This window comes from Pithys albifrons, chromosome 7 (assembly GCF_047495875.1).
Source record: "Pithys albifrons albifrons isolate INPA30051 chromosome 7, PitAlb_v1, whole genome shotgun sequence".
In the NCBI taxonomy this organism is placed as follows: Eukaryota; Metazoa; Chordata; class Aves; order Passeriformes; family Thamnophilidae; genus Pithys; species Pithys albifrons.
Window position 1 is genome coordinate 35,058,611 of NC_092464.1, and position 24,749 is coordinate 35,083,359.

At 38.9% G+C, this 24,749-nt stretch overlaps 1 protein-coding gene across 2 annotated transcripts in view; it reads left to right on the plus strand.

Moving 5' to 3' along the window:
- CREB5 (cAMP responsive element binding protein 5) overlaps positions 1-24,749 on the plus strand; it is a 254,317-nt gene that overhangs the window by 67,456 nt on the left and 162,112 nt on the right. For both annotated transcript variants that reach the window (XM_071561003.1, XM_071561004.1), the window contains one exon: positions 15,541-15,713. In XM_071561003.1, coding sequence (XP_071417104.1) covers positions 15,541-15,713 — 173 coding nt within the window. The remainder of the gene's footprint in view (positions 1-15,540; positions 15,714-24,749) is intronic.

Consider the following 24,749-nt stretch of genomic DNA (forward strand, 5'->3'; position numbering starts at 1 on the left):
TAAAGCAGTGGATATCTGTATGCATAATGAGGTAATCTTAGATCACTTCTAGTGTGAGGTTGGTTTTGCTGAAGTTTCTGGAGTCTGCAGTGTGACTTTTCATGGGTTTTTTATATTTTTTCTCCTACATGCATAGCAAGGTCATAGATGAGACTGCCATATAGCTAGTACAGATATGGCCTTGTATGTATAGGCTGTTCATGGTAGAAGTATAGGCTAATTTAATTTTGCAGGAAGAGCAGTTGTCTTTTGTTCATCAGCTGGAAAATGAGTAGAAAATTAAATTTTGGAGGCTTCAGAAATATATCATGCATTAATCATTATGAACAAATTAGCAGGCTTCATAGAAAAGCCTGTTCTGATTCTGAAGAGAAATTTAGGTAAACAATATAGTTCTATAAATATTTTTATTAATTTTTGTATGCTATGTGCTGAATGATATCTGGAGCAGTCGATTTCATTTTTGTTGGACATAAATTTAAGACTTCTTACACTATTGTCCTTTATGAAAATATTTGTTATCACTTGTTACTGCTTTCAGAAAGGCTGGACATGCATTCGTGAACAGACCTTTTTCTGGTGAAGAACTGGAGTTATGGATGTTCAAACAGGAGCACCTTACTGTTGTTTCTAATCTTAACAATCAAGATTAGTAACCTCTGAATGTCAGACTATTTCTGATTTTATTCTTTTTTCCCCCATCCTTCCTTCTAAGTCTGTGAACAGAAGAAGACGTGAATCTGATTTCATGGTGGACCTTTCTGTCCTGTAGGTTGCAGATCTGACCATTGCTACATATAAACTGTTTGTTTCAATGATACAGACTGCTGGCTTTTTGACTTTCCTATTCACTGGAGCTTGAAAAAGTCATCTTAGGCAAAAGGTGCTCTCAGTTACCTTCTGGGATTGAGAACCCTGAGCTCTATTAACACGGTAATATTGAAAGTTGGTTTCATAATTTCCTTGAGGTGTCTAACCAGCCTAATGAGATTATAATTCTGTTTGGTAACTGTAAAGCATCATTTTGCCAGGCAAGGATATATTTCCATTCCCTCCCCTGGCTTTTATCACTTTCAGACACAGACTTTGTGTGACCCCGAGATTAGCTCAGTTGGTTAAAAAACTTGGTTGTAATAATGCCAAGGTCATGGGTTCAATCCCCTATGTGGGCCATTGACTTGAGTTGGACTTGATGATCCTTGTGGGTCCCTTCCACCTCAGAATAGTCTGTGATTCCCAGTGAAACATCCTGTATTCATCTTCTCTGAGGGCTTTTCAGTTTTGTCCCCACTGCATTAGTTCCTTGCTGATACAAACAGTTGCACAAGCAATCAACTTGTTTTCATACATCTCCTATGCCCAGGCCATCTTACAAAGTTTGTGGTTGCTGCTTGCTTTTAGAAAGAAGGTCAGCATGGGTTTATTGCAAGCAGCAGTGCAACCTGATCAACTGGAAATTGTAAAGCCAGTGATACAGTTTTGTGTGGACTCCTGTGTGTGCCCTCTCACTGTTAACAGGTAATAAAACACCAATGTTTCAGTGTGGTGGAGGATTTTTTGGTGTGACCAAGACACGTGTAAAATTTTTCAAGTGAAATGAGAAGTACTGGAATAGCACCTAGAGATAGTGGTGTGTTCAGAAGGTCTTGCAGGAATATTTGTATGATTTTGTTGATTATGTTAATGCTAGAGCATAAAATGCCTTGAATGTAATTTTTCCTTTCATTTCTACAAGCATTCCAATGGAATTATTTTTAAAGCCAGTGGGAAATTTGTGTAAGACCTTGTTGTAAGCCATGTCTTTGCATTTGTCTTGTTTTCCTGCTGATCTGTAACTTCCCCGTCTTTGTAACACTTTGAAAACTTTCTGCATTTTTACATCAGTTTCTATGTCAGTTGATGTTGAAATCAGTTTCAAAACTGCAGCCAGAACTTTTATTTACCCAAATATTTAGCTTTCAGTTTAACCTGACCCTAGATTGAGCACATTCGAATTAAAGCAGCCCAACAAATCAGCTACTTTTTATCTCCTCTGACATGAGACTGGCTGTGTGAATACTCTTAGCTTGCCTTAAATATTACAAAGGGAGGGAGAGAAGTGTGTAAAGGTCAGTACAGTGGTTTATTTGATGGACAGTAGTTTATTATAAACTGCTGTGACTCAATTGTTTTTGATAGTCTGTTTATCATATCTCAACTGAAAGGTGCTAGGGAAGCTTATCTTTCCAGCAGTTAGAAGGGCTACATCTCATGAGCTATTCTTTTCATGAAGCAATATGGACTATAAACTGCTTGCAGAAAGCATGCTTTTTGCTAAATGTCTGTAGAAGACCAATGTTTTGATCCCATCTTCTAATAATACTGTAGCGCATATAACTCCTAAATTATGATCCTTATTTTTACATTGAATCTTTTCAGCTGGATGAACTTTTTTGCTTTAAAACAATAGGTATCTTTGCAATACATGAGTATAACATAGAAAGCTATTGCAGTTCCTTTTGATGATTGTTGCTTGATGTAGTAACATGGCACTAGCGTCTAGCAAGCAAATACATTCCTGTGGTGTTTTCAAAAGCATATGAGAAACCATATGTTTTCATAGGAAAACAGCTGTTACCAAGCATATGCTTTCTGAGACAGAGTGACAGTAATTAGAAGGGCAAAGTAAGACCACAACCTGTCTTTTAAGTTGAATAAAGCTGGCAATAACTGTCGCTTTGAATATGCAGTGGCTCTGCATGTAGATATTGCCATGTAGAGTTGTAACTGTAAGGAGGGAGAGAGATTAAAGTCCATAGTCTGCAGCTTGGAAGAGATAATATAAATCTCTGTCCTGCTTTGAGCTCTGAATGCCTCTGTAGGAGTTATAGTAACTGACAAATTAGCATAATATAATTGGCTGGCGAGGTCAGCTCCTCTCCAGGAGCATTAGCAATGTTTACTGTAAGGAGAGACAGACCAAGTATTGTAGGGTAGTACCTTGTCTGTCCTTTTTGAAGGAAGAATAATCATATTGGACTTCCTGCATCACAGGCTTTACCATATCTTATTAACATGCAGACTATCATATTTCTGCCTTAAAGCAAATTATCTAAAAGAACAAAAAAGAATATTTTCTATTATCACGCAAATCTATATTCATCTTTTTCTTTTGAACCTCTTTGAGTTTGCTTTTTTTTTGCCTTTTTTTTTCTTTATTTCTCTCTAGAACAGCTTTTCTTTGGATGCTATTCTTATATATGCATCCTTGCCAATACCTAATAAATCTTGTTGGGAGAATTAAAATTTCTGATCTTACTGAATTTACTACAAGTAGCAAATCCAGACAAAGTTATCAGCTCTGTTATTTGGATTTTTTTTGAAGTGTGAAACCCTAGTTAAAAATTCTGGGCCAGCTCTATAGCAATCCAGGCTTACTGGATTCAGCTTTGCAAACCCGTTCACTGGTGTAGGTCAGATATGTGAGAAGATGCCCTATATTTTGAAGGAGACCTGGCACTGAGTCAGTCACAAACAGCACTTTTTTGCCTTTGGTCTCAAATATGGCAATTTGCACCAAGTATTTGAAATGAGTTCAAGCATTCGCTTGTGAAATGTTTTTGAAACAGCTTTCAGCCTATCCTACAGGGATTGCATTGCCTTTTCCTACATGCTAATCAGCAAGAATGATGAAGGTTATGTTATTTAGCAGTTATCTTCAGCTTAAGTCTTTGAAATACTGTCTGTGCCCAGGAGTTGCCACTGTAATTTTCCTAGAGAAGTGGCAGAAAGGCTAAAACATGCATGGAATCACATTCAGAGTACTATCTTACAGGAAAACCTGTTTCCTTGTGCTTAGCCTGTGTGAACCAATGGATTTCCAAAGCAGAGTCCATTCCATGGTCTTCTGATGATGAAGAAAACCAGATGGCAATGCCTAGCCTCCATGGCAGCTGTTTTTTGAGTCTTGTATAATAAAAACTTCCAGCCTAACTGGAAGTTAGGTGGGTTTGAAATAGGCAGTTGTTACTGTGTTTGAGGGTAATATGCTCTTCTTTAATGCTAATACCCAAGAGCTAGCTGCTCTTGAGAACAGGATCATGGTGCTACTTGTACCAGGTTGGTATTCCTGACCCTCTCCTCAGTCCCTCAACTTTCAGGTATCAAGTTGTTTTGGTTGTAAATATCCCTCTGACATCCACTTTGTAGGCAAAAGCTTCTATGTGGAGGAGAGCACTCTGAATTAACGGTTCTCCATGCACAACTGGGTTGTTCTCAAGGATGCCTGCCTGCCCTGTTTCGTTCATGGCTCAGCTGAAACTCCTGCTTTCCATTGTCTGAATTATGTTTTGCCTGCTTGAATGAAGTTATCTATCTGACTGAGCCACACCATTGTGGGAGGACCGATTGTTTATTACTTAGGAAAAGGAGTGTAGTGGCTCCTCAGATGGAGTGAGACTTCACCAAGGCATTTCAAAAGCATGTGGTACTCTAAAAGAATAGTATGTAATTTCCCCAGGATGGCTCCACACCTCATTTAATTAGTGTGACTGGAAGCGTGTGTGTCTGGATGATTGTCTGATAGGATTATCAAATACAGTGCAGTTTGTTTTTCTCTCCATTTACTCCAGTCAGAAAAGAAGATGAACCAAACATATCCTGCCTTTACAATTGAAAATTCAGCTCCTCCACCACCACCACCACCACCACCATATAACCTCAGTAAGACTTTTAGCCTGACTCTTCTGAAGTATCTTTTAGAACCCATATTTGGATGTACAGTCAGCAATGCTTTAATTGGATCCAATTTTCTGCAGATGAGGAGCTCCACTTCTCTGAAGAATAGATCCTGCAATGCTGTCTGGACTTCCTGGGTTTGAGTATGCAATCATTACCTTCTTTTACTGATTTACACATCCTTCTCTGCTTTCCTGTTTCCAGTCACCAAAGAACTCTTCTTTTATCTTTCTCAAATGGTATTCATCATGTAATTGTTTTCTGTATTGCTTAAAGTATTTTGATTTTGCTCTCTTGTAATTTCTGTGAGGTTGAAATGCATGCTGTTCTAAAGTTTGGTGCAGTACTCTTACAAAAAACCCCTTCTGCTCTGTCACTACTCTGTTATATTGCCTTCCAAGGTATACTGTATTGTCTCTAGAAGTTATTCCCATCTTGTCACTTCCAAGCACTCTGTAGCTGTTGAGGGTGTTTGTCCTGTTTTACATGTAAGGCAGAAGAATGTGAAATTTGCTCAAAGTCATGCAGTAAAACTGTTGCAGAGTGAGGAAAAGGGTGGCTGTGCAGTTCCCAGTGCACCTGATCTGCAGAACACCTTTGAAATCCGAGGAGCTATATTTTTGATCTCTTCTGCTGTCCCAGTCCAGGAAAGTTCTATGTCTCAGCTCCACACCAGGTTGCTTACTTGTTCTTTTTCTGTTAACAGTAGCTCTTCTTCCATAGTTCTCCAGACTAAAGTCACATGCCACTATCAATGGACAGTCAATTCTATTTCTTGCAGGTGGATCACTATTGGTTTCTCTTTCTTGTAAATGTGTTTATTCTCCTAGTTTTGTTAGTGCCTGTCTGCCACTGAGGCAGAGATGAACAAAGGCAGCATGTTTCTGCTTAAACAGACTCCTTAACTAGCTTCAAGAATTCAGAGAACACTTTCTTGTGACACCTGTTGTCTGTAACCCTTGTTGTACTCAGTATAAGTGAAGTTGCCTTAGCTAGAAGTGTATTTAACTTTTTCCTTTCTATGTAGTCAGTCTGTTTGCCTTTCTAAACTCTAACTTTTTTAACTCTTATGGCTACAAAGATTATTAATTTTTGTCTGAATGCTTACCTAATTCTATTTAAGTTCTTTCAGTTCCAGATCTAAGCTAAACTAGCTTTGCTCTCACAAAATATCAACATAAAATCAATTGAAACGATTTTGAATGCTGCAAAGCTGCATGCTTGCCTTTGTGATCACTTCCCAGGAGGCCGGGTGAATTAACTTGATCCTGACTTGATGTTTTGGTGTTCCTTATATGATTTTCACTGATCAAAACTATTTTCCTTTCAGCTCACTTGACAACCCACTCCACTGCTTAGACCTACGATCTCTTGTGTGTAGCAAATTATTTGTGTGGGTGCTTTTTGAGACCATTGTTGGCCTTGACTCCTGGACTTCTCCCAGCCTTTTGTTTTAGTCCCCATGTAGTACCAGCCAGCCTGGCCCAACACAGCTGCCACAGTGGGTTAGGTTTAAAAGAATATTTAGGAGATTCATTTTATTACCAAGGTAGCAGCATTTCCACTTGACTTCTTAGCAGAAAAGTTAAGCCTGGTGGTTTTCTGTTTGAAATTGCCTGAATGGAAAATCACTGGCTGTTTTGTTGCTACCATCCTTGCTCTCCTTTACCAACTGCTCTATCTAAAAAATGTTCTGGTCACTGAATGCAGTCAACAGCCACTGCTGTAACTCATGCATGATGCCAATAACTTAGGCCAGTGAAATCAATTATGAGAATTTAAAAGAAGCTTTAAATAAAATATAACAAATTTAAATGCCAGAGTGCTGTCTTTGTGAATTTGCTATTAACAGATTATAGGTGGTTTGCATAATGTTGAAAAGCCTACTGCCTTCAGTTAAGCAGTATCAAAGGCTTGTTTAAAGCAGTTCCTGGAGGATTGCCGCCCTTCCTCTCCCTGCCTGAGCTTTCTGTTTCACGATGGATCAAAACAAAACTCCTTACAATAAAGAAAGGAAAGCCAGGTTTTCAACTACCCTCTGACTGGCCTCCAAATCTGGCAGCTGCTTTTGGATGTCTAATTGCTTGTCCTGCACCTACTTTGATGTGCACCTACTTTGAGAAGGTTCTCTGAGTACCCAATTTATGTGCACTCTGATTTACAGAAATGAAATGATAGTGCTGAAAAAAATCAAGTAGAGCTTATAATTCTGTTTCTTAGAGTTTTCATTTAATTATCTAATAATTTAAAGTTTTCTGGTTTTCTGAATTCATAAGAAAGTATCAGATGCAGAGAAACAGTGCAAAATAATAGATAAGACTGGACTAGGAGAACAGAGCCCTTGCACTGAGTCCTGGTATTTGGCTGACCAAATCACTTTCCCTCTTTCTTATTTCCTCTGTTCTTGTTTTGTCTCTGGACTCTTAAGGCTAGTGGGCAAGTGTAGTCCATCAATGTGTCTATACAGACTTTAGCACAATAAGGCCTTGATTTCAACTGAGACCTTAGGAATTACACCTAGTAGGTATCCTGGCAAATTCCTTTTCCTTTCAAGTTTCTTACCAGCCCTTCTCCATTAGAAACTCATGGCAAGCTCCCGCATTTACAGCAATCTAACGGGACCATAATTCAGTCCCCAAGATAACATTGCAGGTACAAGCCAGTATAGCTTTAGACAAAGTTCTATGGAGAATATATTTTCTTACAAACAAGCCTTTTATAAAAGAGCTGGTTGTTTTGTGTTTATTGGTGTTCCATCTGCTCTAGAGAATACATTTGAGAAAACCTAGGTCCAGCATGGCATATAATGTTTCATTAGCAGGCATAACCTTGTTTATTTGCTTTTTAAAATTGTATTTAGAAAAGGAAATCAGTTTGCACCCTTGACATACTGCCAGGTTCCTGTTTATAAATGTCACAATAGGCAACTTAGAAGAAACAAAATAGTCAGTTTATGGCTTTTGCATGAAGAATGACAGAACAGCGTAGAGTGAGAGAACCAGTTGTGCTCCCTCTGTTTTTCAGCTTCCCAATTAGCAGGAAATAGTGTGGTGTTAGCAGTGCAAAACACCTTGAGTAACCCAAACTGAGCTTTGCACACTTAGTATTACTGTAGTTTACTTGAACAGAAGAAGCTCTTTGTGCTGTGTTGCTTTAATGGCTATCTTGGGCAAGTAATTGTGTATGAAACAAGCAACCCTGAAGAAAAATGGGAGATATCTTTAGAAAACTTCAAGACTTCATGCAATCTGATGTCATCTTTTCCCACAGAGAAGTTATTTCCTCTCAAACTCTGGTGAGACCAGTCTTCCAAAATTTCCTTCTCCTTTAAAATATATTCCTTTATACAACTTTTTTATCTTTCCTCTAGTAAAAGACGTAAAATACGTGCATCTGGTGTACACCATATATTACTTATTGTGTATGTAAAGAAGGCTTCATGTGTCAAAAGCATAGTCCAGATAGACATGCTGAAAAGGGCATGAGGAGGGTAGTGGGGGAAGAGGGGAGGGAATCCTGAAAGACAAGGGTCATCTTTCAGTATTCATTTCTACTGGTAATTAGAGGCCACCACTGAATGACTGTAATTAGATCATGTCACAAAAATTAAGACAAAAGACCAAAAATTCTAAGTATCCTGCATTTTATTCATAGTATCAGAGAAATCAGAGCATTTGCTTAAACCAGTAGCCAAAGTGGAGGACAGGCAGGGAAGCTTAACTTGCCCATGGAAGAAATGAATGTGCATTTTCCTGTGAAGGTGAAAGGAAGGGACCAGAGGAGGTGCATGTGCTCTCTGGGTACCCAGGGGGCAGAGGCCAGGTGGAGGCACACCAGAGGTTGGCCTGCAGCACAAGCAGCGTCATGGAGATTTTGTGCAGGGCTGTCACCCTCCAGGCAGCGGCCTTAAGAGGATTAGTAGTGCTTAAATGGACCCTTTGGACTTTGAGTTATGGTGGTGACTGCTAGAGCCTTGAGATAGCTTATTCCTGGCTTAACACTTCATATGTCTGTCCTGTGTCTTGTGCCTTGCTTCCTAGCAGCACCACATAGTTTGCTGGAGATTAGCAGATGAGGTTTGCATCACTGCGTATCTCAGAAAGTCTTTCTGATAACAGAGTAACAGCTATTGAAAGAAAACAGGATAAAAAGATTATTTGTGATGTTTGTTTGTGTCTTTTCAGGAGTATCCAGCATGTCTATATTTAAGAATAATTTATTCTGACTTAAAACAACACAGAGTTTTCCTTGCATGTTGCAGCATAGATATTTAAGACAAAATTTTGCAAAGCTTCAGCCACCCCCAGTACACAAGTCTGATCTATTAATTGTAATTGTTTACTCAGGCTCCAAAAGCCTGCAGACATTTTGAAAAAAGGACAGGGGCTACTGAAGTTCATAGCTTTAGAAATGTAATCTTTTTTTATCAAGAAATTTTAATCATGGTTCTTCAAACCAGTATTTGGGTGGCAGTTAAAGTCTGGTCTGTGAACTGCTGGTGGTCGCAAAGCTGTGGTAAGTCATCTGCATCTGGTCCGTGGAACCATCTTGTCTTAATTACACAATTTACGATAAGAGCACAGAGTTCTCTGTGTGAAATTCAGAGGGTTGACAGAGGTCTGTGATCCAAAAAATTGGAAACCAGTGGCCGAGACTGATAAGTACAGATTCAAAGCTTTATGATTTCAGTGAGAGCAATGTTTCCCTTTTTTCCCCATCTGCCTATCATTACTTGTTGTTTTTGAATAATTTTTCTTTACATTTTTACCCCTAAGGAGATCAGGTTGATAACATTTGACTGAGCAGTGGTGCCTGGGGTTCAGGAAGGCAGACATACCCATACTGCTCCTGGTCTTTCAGTCTCCGACATGGTGTGGATAGCTGGCTGGGTCCAGTTCAGGGCTATAGACGTTGGATGGGGCCTGGGGGCAGGAAAGAGTCCTTCCCTATTCTGGGATATATCATGCCTGCTGTTTTTTGTAATGTGCCATTTTTATCAGGTAGCTGTTAAGTGAGCATTTGCCTTTCTTTGAAATATTTTGAGGAGTAGATCCCTTGGCATCAGTTCTGTATTTTTATGTCAGCCTCATTCAGTGACTTCATACCTCTTGCTAAGTAGGGGAGTTATATGGATTTTAGTGGTCTGCAATAAGATCTTCCTAGTCCTTATGCTAAATGTTACTACACAGCATTTTCCAGGGGTTCTTTTCTGTGTCCTTTTTTTATCTGCTTTAGTGCTTTTCCTCATTCAAGCTCTGCAAATGTTACTGTTTAAAAAAAAAAGAGGAAGAAGTATTGCATTTTGGTCTCCACCAAGTTTACACTCTCCCATCTCTTGTATAATGGAACTTTTTCCTTTTTTTTTAATTATTTAAATCTTGATAATAGACTTTCTTTTTCCAGTAAACCGTCAATTGCATTAGTAAGGTGATTAGTTTTTTATCTTAGTTTTCTTCCCTAGTTCCTCTGCTGTGTTTGATGGCCTTGAGTGGACAGCAGTCTCCCTTCTGTGTTTGTGGCAGTTTAGATTTTGCACACTAGTTACAGATGAAACAATTGTGATGGGCTGAATCGTGATTGATCTGAATAATAAGAAAATAAATGAGTTGGTGCTGTTTCTGGGGAGACTTGCCAACATTTGTTTTGAGATTATCTTTCTCCTCTGTCAGGAGAGAACTCATAAAGGCTCAATAATTTTGATGGAGATTGTATATGATTAAAATAATTTTGAAGACTGACATTACTTGCGACATTTAGTCTATAATTTTCCTTACAACAATGTCTTCCAGGTTTTTAAGCCATCAGGTTCTTTGGTTGTGTGCACAGCATGTGCAATGGGTGAATGTGTTGCTGGTGGCTTCCACTCACATGTATTACATATATTATGATTTCATCAATCAGCCAAGATGTTACTGTACCCTTCTTAAAAGTCCATATGTAACTGCCATTTAAATGTGTACCATCTTAGAATATTTTTCCCTGATAAAATGTATTCACTGAGAGGACAGGCTGTATGAATTCTAAAATACTGTTGCATATGTGATTTTTCTCTTTTTTTTTTTTGAAATTGATGCCTTTTCTCTTGAACTATGTGAAAAATATTTTAAGTTGCTTTGCAGAAAAATATAGTTAAATTATTTTTTGCAGGAAACAGAGAAAAGTACAAAAAGTGCTTTTATGATTGTTTAAATTAATTGCATTTTTATTTCTTTTTTTCATTCAAATGGCTTCTGACTTTAGAGTTTATGTATTAGTCTGCAAAATACCTTTATGTACAACTGATTGTAAGTGAAAGACCTGTTGATCTAAACGTTTACACAGAATAATCCTGAATCATCTGCAGTTTGTGTAAAACTGGTGCTTGCAATTTTTACTAAACTTCAGAGTTTAAAAAAATAGTATGAAAATAAAAACTGACTTTGTTTCAGAAGCTAGCTCTTACAGTTTAAAACCATGAACAAACTCTGATACTCAGAGCATTACAAAGATCCTAAAGGATGTATCAGTTGTCTTCATCCTTCGACTTCAGTACATGACGATGTATCACACAGGTGGTGCTGTGTGACATGGATGGGTGTTTCTCTGGAACAACCAGGGTTTAGGGGAAATGATGACTGACTGGAGTCATGGAGTGCATTATGCCTGTGTCTGTGGATCCGTCATTTCTCTGCTGTGCTTGCCAACAGGGTGTGTGTTCTTGTGAAGTGATGTGTAATCCTCTCCACCAGAACATGGAAGCATGACTTGAAGAAGTTTTAAGCCTTTAGAAAAAAGAAGTGTGTTGCCTATCCAAAGTTAAATGGTTGCACGTGGGAGAAAAATGCTCAAATGTTTTCTTCAAAGTCTGAAGCTAAAATGAGGACTAAAGTGTAAGTGGGGAGAAGTTAAGCTGTTGATGATCTGTTCTCTTCCCTTTTGCAGCTGGAAAGGTTGAGAATGAGCACATTGATTTAAAAGTGGTTTGTGGATCTGGCTTGTTGCTTTTTGGTTTATTTATTTGAATGTTAAATACTGATGGAAAGTACTGCATGAGCACATGGGCAAGGGGAACATTTCTATAAAAGCTCTTCAGTGTTATAATCCTAGTTTCTGCTTCAGTGGGAGTGACTGGGAACTTCAGTGAGGATGAAACTTACTCCTAAAAGACATAAATTCCTCTTAGTATAGTGGATCTTAATTAAGACTCACTAAATTAATCTTAAGGGCAGAGGATGTCTTTTGTGTCCCTACAGCTCCTGGTATATGGGTGACCGATTTACTGTGTGAACACTTAGGTTCAGTTTAATAAAATAGATAATAATAATAAGCACATATGCCCTCCTCTAATGCTGAAGCAGAATTGAGAAGATATTTCAGAAAACTCTGTGTGTTTGTTGGGATGGGTCTTGGGAATGTTAAAAGTAGCGGAAGAGCTCAGGCTATGTCATTGCTTCTGTAGACTTCTCTGAGCTAGAATGATGGAAGCTCCATACCTAGTATCAAATAATCTTAACCAATCACTTAAGAGCTGAAGGATAATGAAAAGGGGAGTCAAATGAGATGTCATTCACAATACCACTGGTGAATGAGCATGCAGAGCTCCTTAAAAGTACAGTTGGAAGCAGCCTCACCAAACAACAATTCAACTATAGAGGTCTTGGTTTCAGCCAATGTTGCTGAATTTTTCCTGTTTCTACAAGGACCCAAAGTTCAGACTGCAAGGAGCTCGCTGATATCCTATCCAAACTGAGTCAGAATCAAATGCAGAGCTAAACACAGCAAGGCCATTTTGGAAGTTCTGAAGACTGCCTGCATCACACACACAACGTGCCTAGTCATGCTACGCTGGTGATACAGTGTCATTCTTCATGTCATGATGCCTACAAGGAGATCAGATAGGCTTAGTGTCAGATCTATTGTGCATTACCTTCCTGCTGTTTTTCAAAGCACAAGCATTGTCATTAAAGTATGAACTTCTGCTTGAACTTCTCTGTAAATTCACAAGCATCTCACTAAGGTAAATTATTCTGAGATTGCCAAATCCTTTCCTTATGAATGCCAGAGTTACGCTGAGTTTGACATTCTGTTGGGAAATCTTGGGCTTTTACTTGGCAGTGTAGCGTAAAGGTATAGTTCCTGCCCAACAACAGCTCTTGCATTACTGAGAAGAATGGATCTCTGCATTGACAGATTTTCATTCTGCTTTTGCTTTCTGTGCATCACATATTCAGCCTACTTCTGAAAAGGTGCAGCTTATTGAAAATTTTAAGTTTATGCATGTAAGATAACAATTACCATGTCTTATGGGGCAAACAAAATTTTCCATACCCATCATAATTCATACTGTTTGTACCTTAGAGAGCTCTGGAATTAATAGAGAAAATGGAAAGAAAAGGAAAAGAAAATATCAAATCTAGGAGCACAGGCATCTGATATTAAATCTTTAAGTTCTGCCCTGCCATGGTACAACGAAGCCCAGTAAAAGTCAGGGCAAATGCCAAGGTACCACTTATCTAAAGCTTGTGATGGATTTCCATCCTGTCCCTTCCCAGGCCTCACAGACACATGGCACCATGCGTGTTTCCTTTAAAGATCCTCCCATGTAGCCAATCAGTGTTCTGGAGCTCTTGGAAATCTGTGGTCTGGAGTCTGTAGTCTAGAGAAAGGCTTTCTGAATCCTGGGGATTTTTATGGTGATGCCCTGGCCTCATGTAGACAGTCCTCTTTGGAAGCAAGGCACATGTGTGTGCTGGCACTGGCAAGGGACACTTGTGCAGCACTGCTGAGCAAATTCACTGGAGCGACTGATGCTTTTCTTCTTTGTTGCTCCCATATGGATGCAGAGGTACAAGTACTGTATGCCTCTCCTCAACTTAAATTTGGTCTATTAAACATACAACTGAAAGCAAACATGCTTTTATAATTGGAATAATTGGAAGTATTCAGAAACTGTGGAGGCAGTATAAAGGGGAAATTAAATGAGGGTGAACTTTGAAACAAGTAAATATCACATATGGATAGGTTTTAATTGAAGCATACGCACCTAATAGAAAAGGTGAAGCTTTAGGAAGTGATAGTATTGAAATATTTACTTACATGTGGATAGATATTAGACCAGATTTTGCAAAATCTTATAATGATCAAAAATATCAATGGATTTTTTTTTTTTTACTAAACAGGTTTGTCATCAGAGAACAGTACTCTGTTGAAGAGGTAACATTTTAATAGGAATGTGTTAGATGAGGGAGAACTTCTTTTGGAAAAGTTTCCATATATCTAAGGTTATTGCCTGATGGTCATGACATACTACTGTGCTATGATAAATTATAACTGAGGTCCTTGGTCTGACTTCTTCTTGCAATTCATACTCCTTAAGTGAATACTTAAGAGAATAAGGAGTTTCTCGACCTGTTTCATAGTGTGTAAATTATTTACTGTAATTGGAAAGCAGAGCTGGGTTTTCTTCATTCTGGGTGAGTGGTCTAACCATGTGACTGTAGGCAGCACCTCTGCTTCTTTATGTGTTAATGAAGACTGGGAACATTTCCTTAAAAGAAACAGATATCCCTGTGTTCACACTATCCTGGGAAATCACATGAAATATATAAATTTTGGGGGTAGGAGGATGACACATAATGCCTTCAATGTGGGGTCTCTAATTATTGGCTCTCCTTTTCCATGAGGAATACCATCTAAAGGGTTTATTCTTGGTTTGATTCAGAATACAATCTTTCTTTTAGGTCTAGGATTCAACATGTTGTCTGCCTCTTCTGTCTTCCACATTTGATCAGAGCTTTGAGTTTCCTTTCTCACGAGCTTTATTTATTGATATTTTGCGGAGGTATTGAATGAAATACAATTTTGTTTCTTAATCCTGAGTATTGCAGTGATCAGGAAGATGCTTTGCATGAGCCTTGGTGGCAGTGTTCATATGAAGGTGGGGTTTTTTCCCCCTTTTCCTCAGCCTAGCATGAGGTGGCAATGGAAAGTTTCTTTTCCTCTTGCAGCTGAAAATCCGCATGTTGATACCTGATAGGAAAAATAATGCTCTCAAGGATACCATACTTTTCATATGTATACACTGTGGGTTATCCCTGGCTCGAGAGTTTGGTTTGTTTTTTTAACACAGGCCAAGTCAAACCCTGCGGTTTAGCTGCAGTGTGTGTTGAGTGTACAGCCATAACAGGAGAGAAACCTTATTCCATAGTTCCTTCTTTGGTAGTATCCTGGTCCCTCGTGGCTTGTTTGCTCAGTGGGCATGAGTTATCTGTGAACCTTTTTTTGTAAGAACTTTTTAAGAGCTCCAAGTTACCTGAAGCAAAGGTTATATATGTGCAAATACAGTGTTATTATTCTAAGCTGCTGGACTATTACTGCTCTACAAAATATATGGAGGCTAATAGAAATGGCTGTTTAATGAAATACCATGGACCATTGGTTACTTTATGACTGTAAAACTTGATTTGCTTGTCAGTCCAAGCAGACCTACTAAACAACCCACACAGTAAATCTAGGTATCCTGCACTCATATTGTGTTCAGTTATGAGAATATGTGCTGAATATCCCCATTATAAATCACAAGATAGAATTACAGAAGAGTGATTAGTCAACTTCGGGGTATTTTCCATTTATATTGCCCTGCGAAAGTAAATAGTTATTTTCTGTTTCTTTATCATTGTAGGTTATAACAGGATCTTATGACTTGGGATTTGCCAGGAACCAGCAACTTTTCATGTGTTGATACTTTCAGATTTCTAATTGTATTCCTGTAGAATGAAAACCCAAGATAAGTAATTTATTTATTTTCATTTTCTTCTATCATCTCCCTTTTCCCTTTTTTCACAGAATATCTCCATGCATAACACAGTTGGAGGATCAATGGCAGGACCTGGATCTCACCAGCTGACAAACACAAGGATGCCTAACCATGACACCAGTGTTGTGATTCAACAAGCCATGCCATCTCCACAGTCCAGTTCTGTCATTACACAAGCACCTTCCACAAACCGCCAGATTGGGTGAGTCCATTTGCATTTTCTCATTTCTCTAGTTCTCTGGCTGCATGCAGGTCCAGATGTTATTCTTGTGGTTTTTGAGGTTACAGAGTTTTCACTTGACCCTGACAGCATGCAGCAAGGACCCCTGCAATATGTGTTGCAGCCTGTGGTGGAATCACCAGGTTATTCCAGACTTGACACTGCTTCTAAAAGGGCAGAATGCTGTACTTACCGGGAAGTCCTGCTTTCTCAATTTTTCTTTTTATCTTCTTACATTCAAGGTTCATGTTGTTTCTATAACTTCTCTGTGAAGAAAGGGTGTTTGTGAAGGTGATCCTTTCACTTCCTTCAGTGAGAATTCTGGGTGCTCTACTGGGCTATTTCCTATGTGCTCTGTTTAACTGGGGAATGCTAGAAGACAAAAGGACTGTCAAGATAAATGGAGTTTGGCATAGTGATATTTTTAAGTAGTTGCTCAATTTGTGTTGAAGGATCCATATTTATTACCATAAATTGACAGTGTGGATGCTTATTATATTGGTTTGAATGCTAATTGTGTGCTCATGTTTGGAGAACTATGTGAACAAAAACATCCATGTTTTGTACACTTGGTTACTTCCAGCAAGCATGAGATCCTCATAAGTCACAAGAATTATTTGTTTTTAATTCTACAGAAACTGCCCAGATGGCTTGAGAGTACAGTTTTTCATCACATGACTCTGAGAGTTTGGGGGATTTTATGCATGAAAATGTATGGTTAAAAATATATATTAGTGGTCTAATAAAGAAGCAGCAGCCCAGATTCATTATCTGTCATTTGTAATTGGTCACATCCATTATACGATGAGTGCAGACCAGTCTCTATCCCCATTCATTGTCTAAATAATTGATGTTCAACATGCAGTCTCTTCAGAGTATAAGTGAAAAGTGAAATCCTGGCATCAAACACTCAAAATCCAGTTATTCTTGCATTTGCTTTCAAGATTCTTGGTGGCTGGGGAAGGATATAGGCTATAGGCTCTCTGTCTCCCTGTGCCGTGGTAGCAGGGATGGCCCAGGGCATCGACCCCTCTGGAAGAGTTACCCAGCCATGCACAGAACACAGATTCCAACTGCTGCCCCAGTTTTGTGCTCCTGGCCAGGGTCCTTTATTTTCCTTTTTACTACTATTTCAGGGTTTGCTTCTTAATATAGAAGTCTGATAGTATGGATCAGGTAAATGTATTTGATAGATGTGCCGTTGTATATGTTACATATTGACAAAACACAGTATTCACTGAGATTTCATGTGCAATACCATTTGCCTGTGAATACAAGAAAGTGTTTGTCTTATATATGTCCCATTCTTTTCAAAGACAGGGGGTTGGGAGAGAGGGAGGGAGGAATAAACAGTTTCTTTTTCAGTTTTAGAAAGAAAAACATTAACTAATGCCATTATTTGTGTTAAAGATGATTAAGCTTCTGTTCAAATTGTGACTTAATAGGTTCAGTGGTAATTATGATCCTAATTAAAAACATTAAAAGATCCAAACAACTTTTAATACTCAGTGGTGAGGTGTTTTACGTGGGACTATATTTGGCTTCCAAACAATCATTTCTATATAATAAGAAGAAAACTACATGTGGTTTTGCAAGACCCTGTCAGTCAGGTTTTAGGTTTGTGTTGGTCTGGGGCCATGGTGATTAGAATCTCCAGAGTTGGAGAAGTTGAGGATAAAAAGGCCTTTTCCTAGTCAGTGTCTCATTTGGGAAACTTTGTCATGACATATCTTAATTCTTTCCTGTGACTGAACACACCAATGTTTCCTAAGTGTGAGTCTAAAGCTGCTTTATTGGGCGGCAATTGTCAGCATTTTAGTCTCTGTGTGAGTTGGTGTGTGAATGAGACTTATGGTGTGACCTCCAGCATACTCTGTTCCCTATTCTTCCCTCTTCCTAGGAGGTTTTGTTTTTTGTTCATGGTGTGTCCTAGGAGATAATTGCTGCATTTTCAACTTCATTTACTTGCCAAAGTGTTGAACATCCTTGTTTGTCTTGTTTTCCTTCAGTCTTTTCTCTGTGGTGTCTGTTTTATTTATTCAAAGAGAATATCTTGTCATTTCCATTTATCTTCATTTATCCTTCCAAATGTGCTAAGAATTATGTCCAAGACTCATTCATGAGGAATACAGACTGGACAATGGTTTCGGTATTATACAGCTGAGGAAAAATTCAGATGGATTCAGAAAATATTAGAGTTCTTCAAAGTTTGGTGGTTTTAATTTGGCCTTACAAAGTTGAGATGGTACAGCTGTTTAACAAGCCCAAATTCTGGGGTGCTCAAATCACTGGGTTCTGGTTGGGTTCCCCTTTTCAAAAATCATCTGAAGCTGCCCCAAAGGGCAGATGAGTCTTTATCATGAAGAATTATGCCAGGGAATATGCCTTTTAATGAGCAATAAAACTGGCAGAGAGCAACACAACAAAACTCTGGTGGAGTTCTATAAGAGCAGGATCAAGCCTTAAAGGTTATATAGAACCATCTTGTAGCAATATTCTGATTTTTATCACAACCACAAATATTTTAGTGTCAGATTATGGCCAAGCCACCTGCAAATGTTTATGATGGCCTTATTCCAATGAAAACAAGGAACAGCAATGAAAGTCTTCATTTAGCCCCTGTTGATAGGCTGGCCTGTAGAAACAGAGAATGGGACCCACCTGTGCCCGTACACAGCTCATTTCATGGTGAGGAGTGGGCGAGTTCATAGCAGCTGACTTTCCCAAGGGATGTAATTTTTCCCTACTTTCTTCTCTCTTTCTTATCCCTCTTCCTCGATCCCTCTCCCTCCTTCCCTCTGTGCCTCTCTTTTTTTCCTATTCGCTGCTCTGGGGGCTTGCATATAAAATGAGATATTGACACAAGGCATGGGAAAACATGACAGAATGAGCATTGTTGGGCAAGCCTTACGGGCACAGGGTATATACACACATTGTTTCAGGTATTAAGCTTCGGCTACTACTGAACAGGCATCCAGCCAGATTAGTCAGACAAAGTTTTAACTTAAAAAATAAGACAGAGTGCAGTCTCGCTTTCCTCGCACCATGGGGTTTTTTTGTTGAGAGCAAAGAGCAACATCACCATTACAGCAAACTGGCAGGTTGGTATAAAGGTCCCAGATAGTATTTATTTGATAAGGCAGTCTCTAACCTCCTTGCCATCCCTCCTCCCACCCCACCAGGCCTTCAGCATGTGGAAGAAATGCTGTAACTAGGAACTACTTTTGTTGATGAAAACTCAGTTGAGGAACACTTAGCAGTGAAGGGTGTCTTTGGCTGATTAATAGCACATAATTTTGAGATAAGATACATGGAGGGAAAGCAGTAAGGCGCATGGAGGAAAGCAAGAAAAAGTTATGTAAGACATACATTTGTCAAAGGTATAGAAAAGCAAATAAGCTGAATCAGCTTAAGATACGGGACTCTGAACAAGGCTGTACAATGGCAGTTCTTGTCTTCTTTTTAAAAATAACTCATTTTCTTCTGTGCCTGAGTATACCGCAATGTGTGAAAATTCTGGTCAGGTAAATTGGTGACAACACAATATGCTGGTTGCTTTATCTGGACACATCTTTTGCTAGAAAAGATGTGGTTTTCAGACTATCAGATAATGTAGGTAGCTGCAACCTAACAGCTGAGCATTTCTGGAGTAGGTAACCTCCTTTCAGTCTAGTTTTTCAAGCTAGTATCAGACATAACTTGTAATTATTCCATCTTGAAACTCAATGGTACAGCTCTGCAGCTGATAGAGAACATGGGAGGATTGAGGGTTGTCACAGATCCAGCAAGTTGTTAATACTTTACCAAATGGAGAGGAAGAGTGACTCCAATTTCAGTGAATTCAGGCTCCAAAGTGGACATAGAGCTTTAAGCATACGATGTAGATTATCTGTTTTTAAAGTACTGTAGAACATTATTAATGAGATAAGATGATCTTCTGGCACAGCATCAAAAGGGAAAAATTGTAACCACATTTGGTGAAATGTAAGCAGGTAGGAGAAGGCAACCCCAAAAGGGGTTTGGAAGATGCCTCTGGTGCCTTGATGTACTGAAGAATCATGGTACCAGTGGAAGAAGGGCTGTTCAGTCCCCACATGCAGCACTCATTTTAACACCTATGCATTGCCTTCCTGTTCCTCTCTCTTCCCTCTCATGATGCCACATGTCTCTCTCTGGTTCCAGTTTATCATCTTTTCATGGGATTTAATACTTTTCAAACAGAGGGACATGGGAAATGGAGTCAGGAAAACTGCATGTAATGGGACTAACAGGGGTTTGGGGACACAATGAAGAGCAGACTCATTATAACTGGCATTGTCAATTTGAAAGATGAAAACTTCTCAATCTTAAACTCCTCAGTCTTAATCTGAGGGATCTGAGATGGCAGAAGGATACATTATCTCTGTGGCAAACACAGGAGTTTACCATAGCACAAGTTATCTGAGACTGCAACTGCTTGTTGAGTTCTCAGAGTATCCTGCTATTGTCCTTTATAGCTTGAGGAAACAGAGAAGACTCCTATAGAGACAATCGTGGGCAGAAACCCTTCCATAATGAAGCTAGTTTTGGAAGGCATTTGGAATAGGCTGGTAACTGAGAAGGGTCTTTGTACATACAAGAGAAAGTCTCTCTTTAAGATCCTAGTAAGTTGGTGGAGTGTGTTGCATCAAAGAGGCCATGGAATTAATTACATATTATTAAATTCAAAGACTAGTTCCCTTTCCAGGAAATCTGGGATAAAAGCCTCTGTTTCAACTCATTTATTTGAACTGAAGCACCACAGTATATTGTGAAATGAGAAGAAATGTGCAGTGAGAGATAAAGTATCAAATGACCACTCAGTCACTTGATCAAGTCCATTCCATACCCTTGGTTGAACAGGATGTAAGAACGTCACTGGAATGGGAAGAAAAGAGAGAAGCGGGAAGAGAGAACATCTGACAGTGTCATTCTGTCAAACTTATTTTTTTCTGGCTTTATACTCAGAGTTGGACTTTAATCCCTGTTTAAAGTTTCTGCTTCTTTTTCTTCTGTTTATGCTAAGACATGTTACCTGTAGTCCCTTCTACTACACTGACCTTGACCAACCTTAATGTGGAATTGCATCAAGCCACTTTTGTGTAGCCACAAGTCTCTGGGAAGCTCAGGCGAATTACTTCGGAAATTATTACAAGCAAGCCATTCACAGAAACAAGTTGTCTCATAGCTTACACTTAATAGAGAGGGTGGTGGAAGGGGAAAATGAGATGGATCCTCTCAAGCTGTTCATCCCTTTTAGTGAGCTGCTGCCCAGGTCCACACACTGACCCTCAAACTGATCTGTGCTGCACTGTCTGTGATGTTTAGAGTTCTCTCTTTGCTCCTCAGCCTTTTCTGTTATTTACATCAGCATCTTCAGGAGCTGCTGATTCAATCTCTCCTGACACTGCTGAGTCGGGAAGCAAAAGAGCAAACTGCTCTGGTCTATGTGTCAAGCACAGCACAAAGGGGGGATTGTTCACGACATCTCTTCTATCCCCAGCCACATACTCCCATGCCTTCCAAACACTGTTTCTTGCTGTAAGGTCTAGTTTGGGGCTGGAAAGTACTGACCTATATCAAAGTGACTTTCAGGGGACTGAAAGGAAGATCATTAGCCAGGTAATAAATAGCCTGTCAAGCTGGAATGGAGAGAGTTTAGTGAGTTTCTTGTCTGACTTGAACTCAACTGTTATCCTGAAATTTATGTGCTTGTTATACATATTGGTTAAATTTATTAATGAGCAGAGTGTTTTATGCTTCATACTTTCTACTTGACAGAAGTCCTAAGCTTGAGAAATGTTGCTTTCTCACAGCAAGAACACACAAAAGAAAATAGTGTCAGGGATATTGTGTGACCTACTGGCCACTGACTCTTACTAGGATTATTGTCTTTCATTATGAAGAGAAATCAGCTCTCTCCATCCCCTGAAGGTTGTTTGAGATAGGCAGCGACACCACACTCATGCCAATCCTAATGCAAATGGTTCCTAAGAAATGGATCATGATGTTTCCATCCTGAAAAGCTTGTCCTACCCAAGAACTACAGGAAAGCGAAGTCAGAATAGTGTATACTCTACCCATAACTGTAACTGAACAGAAATACTGAGTTTTCATAGGTATTGATTGGCTCTCACCTCAGAGAGAATCATAAATAGGACTTAAATATGATATAGAGAACTCGAAGAATCTAGCATTGATTCCTTAATTTTAGTGGCTGGTATCTCTTATGTACCTCCCATATATATATATGATACACACTTTAAAGGTGTCATCAAAATTTATAGGCAGAGCTTCTGATTTATATGACTCTTTGAACTAAAACAGATGTAAAATCATTTTCGGATGGAAAAGGATCTCAGAGTTGCAATGGGTTTGATACAACAGATCAAGCTTTCCTAGACCAGAGAAAGCTCATTAGAGCTCTGCACAGCTGAATCACATAGCTCTGCTCTTTGTCACGGGTTTGCACTTAACATGCCGTGATGCGTGATGCCAGCATGTGTTTTATCCAAGTGTCAGCCTGTTTGACAGGTAACTGAGCCACAGTAAAATAATAACTCAAACAATATAGATTTTGTTTGGTGTAAGGCTTTCTTTTTTAAAAAAGTTCTTTTAATTTAAGAGAGTAATTCATAGGTTCCAGAGAAACAGCAAGCTTTGGGATGCTGCCTTACACTTTGTCAGTTCGGAGAAGGGCTTAAAGGTTTGTTGGGCATGGCACAATGGCCATAATGAGTAAGTAAAATGTGAAGACCTTTATGTGCAGACAACTCTGATAAAGGTTTAGCTGCTCATTAAGAAGTTATGTTTGTATCTGTTTCAATAAGGGAATTGGCACTGATGTGCTGAACAGACATCACCTCGATTTTACATGGTTTGTCTTGCCAGTGGTTTGTTTTGTTGTGGTTTTTTTTAATGCTTTCAAAGGGATATAAAAACATGGTATAAGGTAATAAAGTGTTAATGTTTTGGGTTCGTGGTGGATTTTTTGGTTTTGCTTGCATTTGGGGTTTTTTTGTTTGTTTTTAAGCTGGTACCTGGCTGAAAACCAATTACCGCAATTCAGAGAAAAATTGCCTGGGGGAAGTTATAGACGATGTGTAAAGTGTATGGATCCTATTTTACTGCCTGTGAAAGTAGGCCTCCTTATTAATCGATGAGTTGAGTTTTCAAAAACAATGATACAGTCCTTTTTAGGGTATATATATGGTTCTGTTTGTACTTATGGACAGGCCAAATATGCATTTGAAAAAAAAAAAGCAGCCCAAAAAAACCCCCAAAACACCAACAACTGAAATCAAGGGCATAGATAAATCCAAGATGACAACATTATCAAATTTAGTTCTCTTAAAAAAAAGAAATTATGCTTCATTTAGAAGGAAAAAATAATTTAAATAAATCTGTCATTTTGGAGACATTCTAACCAAGTTCCACATGGTAAATCATAAGTTTAAATTCTTTCAGCAATGTTTAGAAAAAACATTGCTGAGTTGAACAAGGAACTGATGGCTAGACAGAACCTGCAGGTAGACTGAGAGTGCAGGCAGAGTGTTCCTTGGAAGAAGGAACAAATTAGAGAGTGTGTTTTAGAAACATTTGCTGCTATGAGCATCTGTATTCTGCCAACAGAGACGTTTATTCTGAGTTCACATAAATGAAGTGGAATTCTGACAGTAAAAGAATGGGTTGTGTTACTCCAGTTGCAGGATCCAGGTCCTAATTGGTTTATGAAATGAAAGGGGCAATCTTTGAGCTATTACCAGCTTCCTCTGCTGCAAGTGAAGTGAATCGCAGCTGTTCTGATAGGGTTCATAAAACTTGTTGAGGTAATAAAATGTTTGCAATGAACAGTTCTCGAAATGAGTGAAATCCAAATCCCTAGTTTATTTGACAGTATTAACAGAATTGAATCTACTTCCTGGGGAATTCTGAATATTATGTTACTTTTATCTAGTTCTTTAACGATAGGATCCAGGCTCACCAATGTGTAATTGTAAGGGCTCAAAGTAGCATTCTTCTTTTTAACTCCACAGATTGAAATGCAGTGTGTATATATATATATACACATGTGATACAGGAAAAAGTTGTGCTGCTTGTTAATTTTCTAACCTTTCTTGATTGTGTCTTTGTCTTTATAATTTTATGTCCCCCTATAGTTTGTTCTCTTTTTAGTGAGATTTAAAAACCCCCCCAAAATGTATGGGGTTTTCCCCTCTTACAGAAATGTCTGTGATTTTCCAGGCAAAGACAGGATGATCACACCTTTGACAGTAAGATGACCTAAAATAATACAAATAGATACACAGAATGAGAAGTTTCTTAGACTAATGGATTGGATTTCCGGCAGGTTAAATCTCAGCTGATTGGGCTTTCATCCTCATTCATACCTGTAGCTGGACTTTTAGACAACATTTAGTCTTTGTAAAGCAGATGTTGCTTGTCATCTCTTAGGCTGCTGCCTCAGGTGTCTAAAAAGTGATCAGAGGTGCTGCCTGAAGGGGCCTCTGATCCTTTAAGCACTTTGGAAGCAAGTACGAGTTACACTTGAATCTCTGGCTTCCTTTTCCGACAGGTGGTTTCTCGTGCCACTTGCCCCTGGCTTGTAACGTGCAGTAGGGTTGTCCTAGGTATCACATAGGAAGATGTGTAAGAGATTTACAGATCTGAACAGTGATGCTGTCCTGGAGCATCTGGGCAGAGCTGTATGCAGAAAGCTTTCCTGACATATGCGTGGCTAAATCTTGTGTTCTCAGCAAGTGTTTTTGAGCTGTTACTGGAAGCTGTCCCTGGTGAGATGAACTGCTGACTTAATGCACGTGAAGGAATCTCTCTTTGGATCTGCTGGACTTCATTAATTCATTATTGCTGTGAGTTGCTGATGGAGGTTTTTTTGTGTAGCAGATGTAAATGAACATAATATAACTGGGCAAAAGGCAGCAGTAGTTTTTAAATATTCAAAAAAGAAGGTCTGTTAAATTCAACAGGCTGTTGTGGATG